Raw genomic sequence first — 14,347 nt, 5'->3', positions numbered from 1 at the left:
TAATATTAAAAATGTTTAATAATTATATACGTGGTGACAAAGCCCCCAGGCGTTGCATTACAGGTAAATTCATTTTGTCTGTCTTGCCCGCTGGAATATAAGCTCCATAAAGACAGAAATGCAGAGGCGCAAGGAGGCTGCTGAATGAAGGAGAGCCCAGGTACTGCTGTGACTGAGAAAGAATTCTATACAATGTTCTTTATTCACTAAACAGAAAGAAAGGTAGTCACTAATATCAGAATAACTCTGTATGGTGACAGCTGGGTACTAGACTTATGACAATCACCTTGCAGGTATATAAACATTGAATCACTATGTTGTACACCTGAAACTAAAATAGAATACTATATGTGAACTACATTTTAATTTTTTAAAAAAAGGATACGTAAGGTTCATAATAGATTAGCTCAAGAGTCTTTTCAATTTTGAAAGTTATTGAGTTACAAGGAAATGTGGATAATCAAAGGGAAAAAATGGCTAAACCCATATGCTATTAATGAAATGTGTATCAAAAGAATGTGAGGGTGTCATTATATACCATCTAAAACATCAAAAATATTCCTTTGCATGAAGCCACACACAGGCAGGACTGGAAGCAGGGAGAGGGGAAGGTAGTAAGACATTCCTGGAGGAATATCATTACTGGTGACTACTGAGGTTCTGTCTTCCTAAAAAGCAACCTGGCAAGATTTAACAAGCTCTATAAAAACGTTCATAGTCTTTAACTACAGAATCCCTCTTTATGAAATATACCCCAAGGAAACAGGTAATTTAAAGGGAACTAAAAAACTTATAAAATATGTACATGGCCTAATGGTAACAATAATGAAAAACTGGAAACCTTTCTAATTACCAACAACAGGATTAAACAAACTAGGAAATGTTAGCACCATGGACTATACAGCCATTAAAAAGAAAAACTCTTTATAGACATACACGGTTTCTATATATATCAGTATTTTTTTCAAAAAGCAGGAAAAAAAGTAAAATCCTTGTTCTGTATAAAAAGGCTGTATGTACTCTGCAAAAGATACATAAATTTAGAGGGCTACAAAGCTTGGTGATGACCGGCATTCAAAATAAATCGACTGTTAAAATTACCTGTGTTTGTGAAAGCTGGATGCTCTGGACCTGCGGAAGCAGAAAATAGGCGTTGGGGAGCTGCTGTGCAGACCCTTCTGTAGAGATTCTGCGAGTACCAATTCCAGATACCTGCAGGAAAGAGAGAGGGCAAGGGGGGATTATTTCTCTGTTAGTTGTTGTTTTTTTAATACTTATCTGAGGATATTTTTTCCATTTTTTTCCCCCAAAGAATGGAAGGGAGAGAGAGAGAGAGAAACATCAATGTGAGAGAGACACATAGATTGGTTGCCTCCTGCACGTGATTGAGCCTGAAACCGAGGTACATGCCCTTGGCTGGAATTGAACCTGGAACGCTTCAGTCCCCAGGCAGATGCTCTAACCACTGGGCCAAACCAGCTAGGGCTCCTCTGGTAGTTTTGAAACACTTTTGCCATCATGCTAAAATACCTTTCCAAAGGAAATCTGTATTCACCACCTTGGCCTTCAAGACTCTATCCAATTATATTTATATCTGACTACCCCAAAAAAAGCAACAAAAGTTGCTGAATTTAAGCAGAATGTTCCTCATTGTAACACATCTTTTCACAAATAGTCAACTTCTCTGATGTGGGACCACGTGCGTAATAGAATCCAGTGAGGATTCACCACAAAAATGGTGAGATAGATGTTGGCACTTAAATGACTTCTTGCCAAGCCCTCTTAAAGATGTCACAGGTACAACTTAAGACAAACATTCTTAACTATTTTGGGGAACAACCACAACAAGATACCTTACTCCCCTTTCCTAGTGCCTTGATAAGAACAGCAAGGTCCCTGGAAAATGGCCCCCAAGCACACAATCCACGTTCCCTGATAGGAAATATTCCTGAGCCCAGGAGGGGAGGAGGCCAAGTGACTAGAAATTCCCCCCTATAGGTCCCTCCTTCTGGACTGTCTGTGGGGTGAGGACCGTGAGCTTTGAAAGCCTGCTGTATTTTATACTAGAAAACTCTACGGTAGATTTCATTCTTTTGTTCCAGTACCCTTCAAAGACGCATGGCGAGAGTTACGCTCTGCACAGCCACCTGTGTGCGCCACGAGGCAGAAGATGGGGAAGGCTGGGGAGTTTAGCATTGCTGACAGCCATATAATATTAATGGCATAAGCCAGGCGGCAACATGTCCAAATGTCTTTTTTAAACTAGCCAAACCCCTTTGTTAAGTCAACAACCAAACTATGTGACTGAAGGAAAAAGTTACTTACGTGATAGGAAAGGACTCCATACGAGGAGGTATTAATAAATAAAGAACTTTCAATGCTCCCTTCTTCAGTAGGTAAGAAAATAATTCTGAAGGAAGTTTTCCCCATTGCTGGAATTACCTGAAAGAGAGGTACCTAATTAGCCATCTGCAATGGCCCCCTTGGAAAAATAGTCTTTCACAGACTTTCTTTTGGATGATTTCTGTGAACAAATGTTTGCATATTCTGCACACTTGCTTTATAAGTAGCAGGAATCTCTGAGAATCTCCAACACAGATCAACAAGCACAATCTAAAAGAACATAAGTATGGACTTATGTATGTTGCCAAATCCTTTCACTTGGGATTGGACTCAGTTGCCTCACATCTCTCCTGGTCCCTCCTCTTCCACACCCATGTGTTCAACGCCTTTACCTAACACAGTTTTAGCTCTAAATAAACACCAATGTACAAATACATTGATACTAAATAAAAGTCAGTGAAAGCATTTACCTGGAGGCACTACTGTAAATAAAATACTGGGCTCCCTCTTATGTCATTTCCTTAGTCACAATATTTTTTAAAATTGATTTTAGAGAGGGAGGGAGAGAGAAAAAGAAACATTGATCGGCAGCCTCTCGCGCCCCCCCCCCCCACTGGGGATCGATCCCGCAACCTGGGCATGTACCCTGACTAGGAACCAAACTGGTGACGTTTTGGTGCATGGGACAATGCTCAACCAACTGAGCCACACCAGCCAGGGCAGTCACAGTAATTTTTAAAAAGTGCATCAGGTAGACATAAGTAAGCAAAATAAGTAAGTAACTAAAAGCCACTGGTAATTGGGATCTTCATTAAAAGTTAAAGATTACTGAAATTAAAACTACTGAAAGCCAGGGTCTTGATCTCTGTGTAATGGTGCAAATTAGCTTATTAAGGAGCTATTTACTACCTTTTAGTCCTGCATTTCAAAGGAGTCCTACCTAGCTTAGTAGGTTCACCAGGTGAAGAGATCACAACTATTAACTTTTATTCATTACTAAAAGCTTCAACATTGGTAGTCACTCAAAGCAGATAATATTAAGTGTGTTTAATGATGAAGAAGTTTTATTAAATATACATACATTACTACCTAGTTTAGACTTTAAAATTTTTTTCCATGGAGATATCAACCACCACCAAAATCATGACTATGAACAACTAAAAAAATAAGTGCTAAAGCAAACACACAGAGGGAAAGAGTTTGGGTAGCAGAAAAAGGGGAGACAGGGAGCCGAAAGTAAAAACTTGAGGCCAAAGAAAGCAAGAAAAGCTGGCAGCCGGCCACAGCATAGTTTCCAAGAGCACATCAACACTCACCCTGCAATGAACAGGAGGCACATGGAAATGTCCAGCAGCTGTAAACACTGAATTCACCACGACCTCGCTATCCCTACTAGGGTTATAAGCATAGAGAATCTTGGCGGCAGGGTGTCCCAGGAACCTAGGAGGGAAATGGGGAAAAAATAATATATTGTGTGCTTGTAACTGTAACATATCCATCCATCCATATATATACTTTAAACAAAAAAAGCTGTTGATGTTCATTACAAAGTTAAAAGCAGCAATTATCAAACCCTGTTATTAATAAAACATTTCATCCACAACCATAAAAAAACAACTTTCTTTAACAAGACTTATGCCAACCCATAGTAGCAGCCCACTGGTTTTGGGATTAGAAGTATTCAACCCACCCAGGCCATAACATGCTTGCAAAGAGTACACAGTGGGAACCAGGTACTACTTGTCTGACTTGCGACTCTAAATCAAATGAAAATATGTTTAGATAAGAAACTCGTAGAAAAACCCAAGTTTTTTAGGGTATGTTTCCTGAGTAATAAGTTTAAAGAGGCTTTTTGGGGGAATGGATTTCAACTGGCAAAGAGACTTATTAAGTATTATAAAAGGAAAACTTAATTGTTGCTACAGACCATTCCTTTAAGAAAAGTGAAAACCCTGCAGCACCATCTAACAGTGGTTCTTACCCAGTGAAATATCAGGAGTCCTTCAGAACACCCCAACACACACAAAAGCTTATACTAATTTCAAAACTCTCCATGAATCTCAGAGTGAGGATCTCTGCTCTACAGCAAATACCCCTGCTGCTGGGGACCTTAATGTTGGCTTTCCCACCTACAAGGGTGGCTCTGACAAAGGAACTACAAGAGAAAAGGAGCTGGTATCTGGCCCATCTGACTACCTGGAGCTACCTGCAATGTTCCCTCCAATCATTTACCACTGGTTCCACCACCCAATGCCAAATTCACTCTAGTCAAATTAGCTGCAGTACATAGAAAACCTACAAAAATTTCACTGAAGTCATTTCTCCAGTGTTAATACCTTCAGTGGGAGAGACCCAAATATACAATTTTCATTAGTAAGGCCCACAAATAAAACCATACTCTAAATTCAGCCAAAGACTCATCTTTAGTATGCTTGTAATTCTCTGATTTTATTCTGATTTCTCTGATATTAGAAATCTGTGCTTTTCGAAAAACAAAGTGAAAAACTGTTTCACTTACATACAATGGGGTTACCAAAATACTGTATTATCACCATCAAATTCTTGGGATTGTTACTCTAGCTTTTCCTCCTACTTTTAATAATGTCTTAATTAAAGGTTTCTATGTCCAATGTGTATTTTAAAAAATAAGTCCTTCACAGTCAGTTACAAGTGCAATACACATCAGTGTGATTAAAACCTTGAATTTTCAGTGTTCTTAAATAATACAACTAACGTTTTTTATACTACCATAAGCAGAGAGGGTCACTTCAGAAAGCTCTACTTCAAAAGTACTGGGTTCACACCTGCCTTTTCTCTCAAATAAATTAAATAAGTACGGACTTCTGAGGGTTTAGGTTTTAGGTAAATAGTAAGAATCAATCAGCAGTTATTACTACTGAGCCCAAAGCTTTATATCCCATTCACACAACTGGAACACAAGATTTTTTTTGTTTCAAAGAACACAGATGTCTCCCAGAGAGAGAGATTAGAAAACACAACTGCAAGACTGCAATGCTGCTGAGCCCAGAGAATGCGTCCACCAGAACTTCCCCAGACTGAAGGGGAACGCTGGCTGAAACCTAGCTACCACTGCATTATGTTTATTCTATTTTTATAAATTCTATTTTTAAAAGTGTTATGAGGATAAGAATTTCCTTCACTGGTGACAACTGGAAGATGCTCTGTGAATTTAATACTACAAAAGAACGATTAAAATCCCTCATGAATGATTAGCACTTTAAGCCTCAGGACCAGCAGAATATTAACCCTTAAAATAAACCCTAAGAAGCAGGCAGAGGGCAACTGAATAGCATGATCCTGATCACGCATCCTAGAGGGAAATCAGCGCTGTGAAAGGGATGGGGCTCACCCAAGGTCAGCACAAAATAAACAGCAGCCGAAGCTGAACTAGGGCAGGGAAGAAATCAGGAGAACTCTGGCTAAAGTTCTCCTCTAATGCCTATAAATTATGCCATTTGTCAGAAGTTAGGTAAAATGACTAATTTTTAAAGGGTTCCAACTTAAACTCGTTTGTTCTGAGATTTTTAAAACTTCAACAAAAACAAATTTATTCCCATAATCATATCCTAGATAGATCTCATTTATAAACTGCATTGCTCCCCCACAACATTTTAGTACATGGTCAAATACAGAGGTATTGGAGAAAACACACACACACACACACACACACACACACACACACACACTCTCTCACACAGATAATACTTAATCTTCCAGGGCTGATAAAAGATTCAAATGACAAGAAACAAGTACTTTTATATAGAAGTACTACATAAATGTAACTAAATCATCCAAAGGTGACTCAAGTCTAAAAATTAGCAACCTTTTCAAATCAAAGAATTTAAACTTTTTTCCCAACATGCTTTCAGCCATCAGGACCGGCAATTGGTATATGCTGCTAATTAACATAGGCAGCTAATATATACATCCATCCATGTGCAATGGTTACAGGACCTTTATGTTACTGAAGAGTAAATACATTATACACAGCCAGCATCCCATGACCTGGAATTGTTAAACTAACCTAACTATACTTACTACTGTCCCTCTTATACTATCTACCAAACTGTACTAAACACTCTTTAAAGTAGATCCTGCATTAAAACTTTTTACAATAAAGACTTTCCATAAAAGCACAGTGCTCTCTCAGAATTTGAAATCAGTGAGGTTTTATTATGAATTTAGCTCCTAATAAAGTTTCTTGACCTAAGAGTAAAAATTCATAAATGAAAAAGCAGGCACCTGGAGTCTTATAAAGTTCAATCTCCCTGCACACTTTTATCTCTTCTTCCTTTTATGGAATCTCCTTAAAAAGCTCTACAAGATACTTTAAATTGAAAATTCATTCTCCCTCATTGCAGCTCTACTCTTTTGGGTCAGAAGGAAATGGAAAGAAAGGTGCCCCAATGAATAGAGAAGGGCACGTCAGGAGATCCCCACTAACTTACCCCAGATGCTCTCCTAACACCAGGGTTATTTCATTTACATAACTTCTCTTGTAACTCAAAAAAGCTCTCCGTGATTCTCCTGGCCGCTAAAGCAAACAGAGCTTTCACACCTGAAACACTCTTACTTCTACCCCAGGAACTCTAGTAATCTGAAATTCTATCTATTCAATGCAGCAATATTCTGCATCCAGGGAGTTTAACACTTTAAGTTTCAAGCTTTGTCACAGCCAACAAGAGTCTTTAAATTCCCTCCTCCCCTGCAGGACTTCACCCTTCTCTTTCTTAATTTCTCTGAGTTCACAGATTAGTCCCTCAACTGACACTCATCACATTCCCTTCGCCTCATGGTTCTTAACACGAAGTAATTACAGCTTATGCGCTGTCTTCCCCACTTAACTCATTTCCAAGGTCTTAATCATAATAACTAATGCCTGCAATTTTGAAACCTGAAGCACAGTGAGCAGTAAAAATGAGTCAGTAAGTGAATCTAATTAAACAAATTCAGAAACCATCAATATTTAGACTTTTTCATTATAAAATAATCTGATTTGTGTTAGAAAAACAAGAACTTAATATTGTCTTCCTACTAAATTCCAATCGCAGGTTTATTATAAGGTACAGTTGTTAAAAACTAAAGAAAGGGCTAAAACAATTCTTATACTCTCCTTTGCACAAAAACATTCCCTTTAACAATTCCCAGGATTAATTTTCCTTGATATTCTGAATATATTTTAAAAGTATTTGACATCATACACATATAAAATATCCTGAAAGTAAATAATGCAAATAAAATAAGTTCTTATAAATTATAAAGAGAAGATACTTACTGAATTCCAAAATCTAGAACTGTTGGCTGGAAATGTAAGCCCTTTCCACTAAATAGTTTGTCTGAGAAGCTAAAAAAGAAAGGAAAGAGAGATGAATTTTTGTTATAGTTTTCAAATTTGAATGCTAAGTTAAGAGGATATGCCTAGGCCAATGGCTCTTATGAGATACAATTCTACTATCTTATAGATGAGTCTGAACTAGATTTTAAATGCTAAAACTGAATTATTAGAAGTCGAATATAATTCTACAGTTACAAAAATCTAGGATAACCTTAGATTACGGTTAATATAACTTCATATATAATGTACAAGTTCTGTAAGCATTCAGACAAAAATAGGGATGGATTTCATTTTCAATAGGCTTCATTTCTGGATGAATTCAGATAACATGACTATCTTCATAAACCCAAATTCAAGAAATGACATTCAAGTAAGGTAAGTGGGTGGGGGTTGTGGGGGTGGGGGCTGCAGAGGGAGGAAGCTTTGGCCCCTAAAAATTTGTTAGACTATTTATGACAAGGAAAGGATGGGACGATAGCCAGGGTTGCTCCGAAAGGCTGAAACCATCACCAGATCTGTATTTTTAAGGAAAACAACCACATAAAATCTCACGTGGCAGGTCACATTTTCAGTAGTTATTAATCATTATTATGACTCAATTTTCCCTCAGATTCAAAAGCCACAAATTAACATACCAAAAAGCATGTAAAGAAAACACATAAAAGAAAAAACATACACTATAACAATCTATAAGCGTGCTTAAAGACATAAAATACAAAATATATATAATATATAAAATACATAGTATGTGTATATATGTATATATATTATGTGTGCATGTATGAATGTACATGTATACATGGACATTTTACAAGCCATCTAATCCAAAAAATACTTAATTGAAGAAGCTCTTAAATGTAACCTGTGCAACTGTTTTCAAAGACTCAAGCAAGCTTTCCAAAACACAATCTTTCCATTTTCTCCTGCCACCAAGCAGCCCTCCACCAAGAGGGTTCGGAGGCTGGTATAGGAGTGGACATCAGAGTTTCCAACCTGCCGATCAACAGAAGCCTTGTGACCTTCAGCAAGTCCCTCTCCCGTTTTCCTCGAAGGTGCAAACAACCCAGAGACCAGAGAATCCCTTCCAAAATCCTCACCTCATAGGGAGAATCCTGACAGCAATCTTTTCTTCCTCCGTCCATTTTCCTGCCTCGAAGTTTCCCTGCCTCCCTGCTCTCTAACATTCCTTTGTTACCTCCTATTTGTAGCTCTTTTTTTCTATCTCCAGCACCAGCCATATTAATACTAAAGGTGACACCTCAAGTCTCCATCCGCCTAACTCCTACTAACCTCTTTCTTCCCTGTGCTGAGCTTGCACAGAGAAGAGGTACTATTTACTGGGTGCCTCCCAAACCCCAAAAGTCCAGGACTAACTCCATGACTTGCTTAGCCCTTAGCACTTTCGTAGGCCTTATTCTAAAAACATCCGCTTTCTGCAAACAGCTGAGCCTTCCCTCAGCAGCAGGACATGTGTACAAGGAAGCCCACAGTGTTATTTTGAAAGAATATCTTAGTCTTAAATTACCTAACATTTTTTCTTCAATCTTCTTCTCTCCTTTGATTTTTTAATAAACTTTGGCCACCTTTTTCTCTGCATATAAAACAAACACAATTCAAAAAAGTGGCTAGGAGAGAGAAAAGGAATTTCACTGGAAATGAGAAGCCCTTGGTTCGGGTTTCAGCTATGTTATGAACTTCCATGTGACACAGGCTTCAGTTTCCTCTTTGGCAAACAGAAGGAGCTGTACCCAGAGAGTCTGAGATCCTTGGAAAAATGTCAGGATGCCCAGACTCCTTATTCTCAGGAAATTCAACCTATGTGCTGACATCAGACACACACCCTTTAGAAAAATTCAGTCCTGTAAATGAGATTTGGAACTGAATTAACTATGGCCAACTGTTCTGGCCATTCACAAATGTTATGTGACTGAAACACGTCATTTCAAACGCGATGCTCCACCTCCCCTGAATGAGCAACAAATGTGGCCCAGGGACTCCAGACCCAGCCTCACAGCTCTAGGCAGTTTAGTAAGTAAGGCCTGACTGCACTAGGCCCGGGGCCAGCTCAAGGAAGAGTCTCCCCTCAAGGTTATAATCCAGGAAGCCGGACAAGGCTCCGCCAAGCTGGACAACCAAACTCGAAGAGCAAGAGCATTCAGAGAAAAGGAGGCATTTACCTAAAAGGAAAAAAAATCAGGGAAGCTTTGAAAGGGGAATGGGCCTCAAGGACCGTCTACCATGAATGGAAACTGCATGGAGGCCACTTTCAGCACAGCTAAAGCAGGGGGAAAGTGAACGGGTTAGGAAAGCACAGGCTGCATTTGGGGAACGCCGTCTGAGCAAGGAAAACGCATTGGAAAATTAGCCTGTTGTTGGCTCTGAGTAGTTGAGTGCAGAGCAAAAAGCAAGGAGGTGAGTGTGAGCGGTGAGCGAAGGAGAGAGCAGATAGGAGGGCAGCCCTGAGACAGCGCTGCAGCGAGCAAACAAGGCCTCGCTGGGCCCGAACGTGGACAGTGGAAACGTCAGGCGCTCGACGTAACCTGCCGTGAAACAAGTCTTATGTACCGTGGCCCTGTGCTGGATGGTAACGCTGCAATGTTTCAGATGAGGGGCTGCAGAAGCTGCTCCAAACAGGTGAAAAATAACTCCCCCTTCTAAGAGGAATTCGAGAAACGACAGTGATCACATACAGGGAGGGTGGAACTGTCTGGTTTTCCATATTCCTAAATGGACTGGCTTTCATCTGGCTCTAGAAGCCCCATCACCTACAGGTACTGAAACTGTTAAAAAAAATGTTTAAGGCTGTGACAAGGGCTTTAGCCACAGGATGAAGGTAAAAAAGGTGGTGTGAACATGAGAAAAGGTTTGACACCCATCTCACAAACACTCAGGAAGGTAACAAAGTAGACCACCATGCAAAAATAATGCTATTGTCTCAACTAAAGTTTTCAAGGAAAGACCTGTTATACTAATGAACTACTTACTGGGCTGTTCCTAGAGTCAGGAGACTCTGAGTGCCCATTCAGGTCCCAGTGTGGAATCCCTTAAGGTAGAGATTCCTGCACTGTTAAATCTCCTTGGACCCTGAGCAGGAAACAGATTATTTCTAGGACTCTGCTGCTATTCCCAGGGACCTTGTAGGAATCTGGTACTTTTCTGTTGCACCATAAACCTGGAGTTGATCCTTGCAGAGATATAAGAAGCTCCAGCCTGGGGCAGCCGGTCCTGAGGCTCACCCACTCCAGGGCAAAGCCTCCGCAGGTTCCCACACACAGTACAGACACTGCCGCAGGCACTTCTGTGATCTAACAGCGAGTGCTCAGCTTTAGGGCCTGCGGGGGGAAAAGCAAATGGCCCGAACCACTTGAAATGAGTTCTATAATTATATGAGTTATAAAATTCTACATCATAATCTTAGCACTACAAGTTGTTTTCTGCTTTTACTTTTCACTTCCAAAAATTCTCCCCAGAAGTTTCAGAGGAAAAATATGAAATACACAGGCAAGTCTACTCAAGTTAGAACTGCCCCTCTCCCTGGTAAATTAACTCCATGCAAAGAAGCACTTAACAATGGAGGCAGAAGCCAGTATTTTTCCCCACTAAATTCCCACAGAGGGGGGAGTCATTTGGTAGAGCATGATTTTCCTAGTTTCTTCTACTATAGAAAGCCTTGGGCTTTAAGGTAGAAGCAAACAGGGAAGTCCTTGAAGCAATATCAGCTGTGGTCTGTGGAAGGTGCTCTTGCCAACAAGAGCACCTGGGGTTTTAAGCCACTCTGGGGTTTATCTGGGGTTTTAAGCCACTCTGGCATGTTGATAGCCAAGCCTTCCTCAGGCCAGGCAAAAGTCTTCCATGCTACTCTGCCCCTTCCGTTGCTGATGGCCTCCAAACTCATACTGCCCGTGGATAAGGTGTTCCTTCTGTCAAACAGTAACCCCTCCCACCCCTTTCTGGGTGGGTCCAGGATTGATTCCAGGGCCTCACAGCCCCCATCCTGCCTTCTCCAAAATCTGCACTAGCTCCCTTCCGGATCTGTCTTTCTCCTCCGCTCCATGAGACGCATGCCCTTCTCACTTGAGAAGACACTCCTGGTGTTCCCCACCTGCTTCAAGCCCTCTGTTTCCCTTCACGGCCAAACTGTTGGCAAAAGTAACAATGTCAGCAAGTACATTTATTGAGCACTAACAGTATACCAGATGCTGTCCCCAGCACTTTATTATCCTTTATGCCATTTCCACACACAAGGAAACAGATGCTTTGACTGTATAAACGACTCGCCAAAGCCCACTCGGCCACTGCGCGGTTGAACGGGAATCTCCTTCAATGGGAATCAGAGCCCCTGCACTAACTACACTGCCTGCCATCCATTCCTCTCTGGCATCCTGCACCCTCACTCGACCAAGACTGCTCTTGCTGAGGTCACCGACTCTAAACTGCGAAGTCAAGCACTGAGCTCACTTAATCTCTCCACTGGCTACTCTCTCTTGAAGTGCCCTCCTTTGGTTTCTAGGAAACCTCACCCAGTCTTCCTCCTTCCCTTTAGGCCTGCTGCTTCTCACCTCCCTGGCTGTCTCCCCTCCTTCTGTGCCACTGCCCCTCTCTCTCATTACTGTTTCCCTCATTCTTCCTCAATTCCCACCCTATAGGTTCATTTATCACCCATACAGTGACGCTTCCTATAGAGACATTTGTCATTTTTTTGGCTGTCCAGCAGCTAAGCCTCCTCACTACATTCATAGATTTCCCACTGCCACCCCTTCTGGATTGTGAAAGGGTCATTTACTAGTTTTACTAGCCCTGCTTGCAGCAAGGTGCTGGTATTTGACCTCGACTTGGCCAGAGTCACCCGCCTGCGGACAGGTGTCAGGAGCAATGCCACAATGCAGGAAGATGCAGATAGCTCTGGGAGTGACCGCAGCGGCCGGGCAGCGGGCGACCGGCACAGGAGCAGAGCCCTCCGTGGTCTACTTCCATGACACGTTTTGGCTGTGGCTCTAGCTACCAAGTCCCCTTTGGGCTTGTTTGTTTTCTGAGCCTGGTTCTTAAGTCTTCCTAGAGATTCTGTAAGCTGCCCAACAGCTTTTCAATAAATTCCTTTTCTGCTTAAATCAGCCAGAGTTGGTTTCTGTGGTTTGACTGATTCATTTCCCAAGACCGTGTATCTGTGGCCTGGACTCCTCTGCCGAGCCCCTGACTGGAGTTTCCATCTGAACCAGACGCCCTCCTGCCGATGGCCCGCAGGCACCTCCGAATGGAATCTAAGACGGAGTTCAACGCCCTGCCTCCTCCCCCTCGGCTCACAGCGCTGCGGTACAGTCGCGGCGAGGGATGGCCACCTGCCCAGGCCGCGAGCCTGCATGAGACCCTGCCTCAATGCCTCGCCCAACTCCACATGCATGCTGAGGGCCGTCCAGGAATTCGACACATTTACACCACTCAACTTTCTCCCCTCCTGCTCTCACTAACAGGACCTTATATTCGACAGGCACTACATTTGCATCTGATTTAAAGAATTTTACAATATGTTACATTTATACATTTAATCACACCACAGTCCATGTGCTATAGCTAAGTGGTTAAATAATTCCTTTAGCTAAGTGGTTAAATAACTTTGCAAAAACCAATCAAAGGAAAGGCCAGTAATTAAGCTCCTGGTTCCTAACTTTAGTTCCAACTTTCTGCTTCCTGCACCATATGGCTTCTCATCTATGGCTTAAAGATTTAACATCGTTCCCTAGACTCCACTATATACTAAAATAAGTATGATTTTCAAATCTACAAAATACATTTGTGCTGCCTTTTAGCTCAAGGACAACAAGTTAGCATGAAAAAGTAATTCAGTATTAGAGGTCTCCAGCAGTAAAAGATTTGGGCAGATGCTAGTGTGGCAGGAAGCCAGAGCAGAAATTCACAGTTGATAAGGGAATGGAGAGAAAGGGGTGAGGGTTGACATTTCCTCCTCAGTCACACAGACAGTGCAAGTTTGTGCAATACTGTAGATCTTTTTAGAAAACCAATTTAGAGTTCCCAAAGCGTCCATATAACTTTAGATATAGGCTCTCTGAACATGAAAGAGCTATTTTTTAAAGCTCACCTCTAACCCTTAAGCAAATCGGTAGCTAAACTTACTCGTATTGTACAAGCATCGATGTTCGCTCCTACTGGCATTCATTTCCCTACTCCACCTGCATTAGGAGAGCATCACAGCCAAGGTAATTTGACCCAAATCCAAAGGTGGATCAGAGGCTGCCTAACTTTCACAGCTTCCAGTCTCACATACGATACAAGGCAGAGAAGAGTCCATAGAGGAAAAGACAGTGTGGAGCGGGTTAGGAAGAGCGTTCTGGAAGAGGGGGCATTTGAGCAGGACCTAGAAGGCTGGGTATGCTGTCTCCAGGTGAAAATGAAGGAAGGAGTTCCAGACAAGGGGAAAAACCCAAATGAAAGCCTAGGACTGCAGAAAGGTTGGTAAGATAAAAACTGAAGAAGTACATAAGGCAATTTCTGAGAGCTTCTTGGTAAAACATGTGTGTGTGTGTGTGTGTGTGTATATATATATACACACACACACACACGCACACACACACATATATATATTCCTATATAACTTCATATCTCTGAACATTTTAATTCAAACACATTGAACTG

At 41.3% G+C, this 14,347-nt stretch overlaps 1 protein-coding gene across 6 annotated transcripts in view; it reads right to left on the bottom strand.

Moving 5' to 3' along the window:
* Positions 1 to 14,347, bottom strand: part of TMEM131L (transmembrane 131 like) — a 136,198-nt gene that overhangs the window by 63,767 nt on the left and 58,084 nt on the right. For 5 of the 6 annotated variants that reach the window (XM_081136613.1, XM_081136614.1, XM_081136617.1 and 2 more), the window contains exons 4-7: positions 7,640 to 7,708; positions 3,660 to 3,783; positions 2,326 to 2,442; positions 1,102 to 1,212 (exon numbers count right to left, since the gene is read on the bottom strand). In XM_081136613.1, coding sequence (XP_080992739.1) covers positions 1,102 to 1,212; positions 2,326 to 2,442; positions 3,660 to 3,783; positions 7,640 to 7,708 — 421 coding nt within the window. The remainder of the gene's footprint in view (positions 1 to 1,101; positions 1,213 to 2,325; positions 2,443 to 3,659; positions 3,784 to 7,639; positions 7,709 to 14,347) is intronic. The other variant, XM_081136618.1, reaches the window with a different exon arrangement.

Source organism: Miniopterus schreibersii (assembly GCF_964146895.1).
Source record: "Miniopterus schreibersii genome assembly, chromosome: 4".
Taxonomy (NCBI): domain Eukaryota; kingdom Metazoa; phylum Chordata; class Mammalia; order Chiroptera; family Miniopteridae; genus Miniopterus; species Miniopterus schreibersii.
The sequence above is the reverse complement of the archived record's forward strand: the minus strand, read 5'-3'. Positions and strand labels throughout refer to the sequence as shown.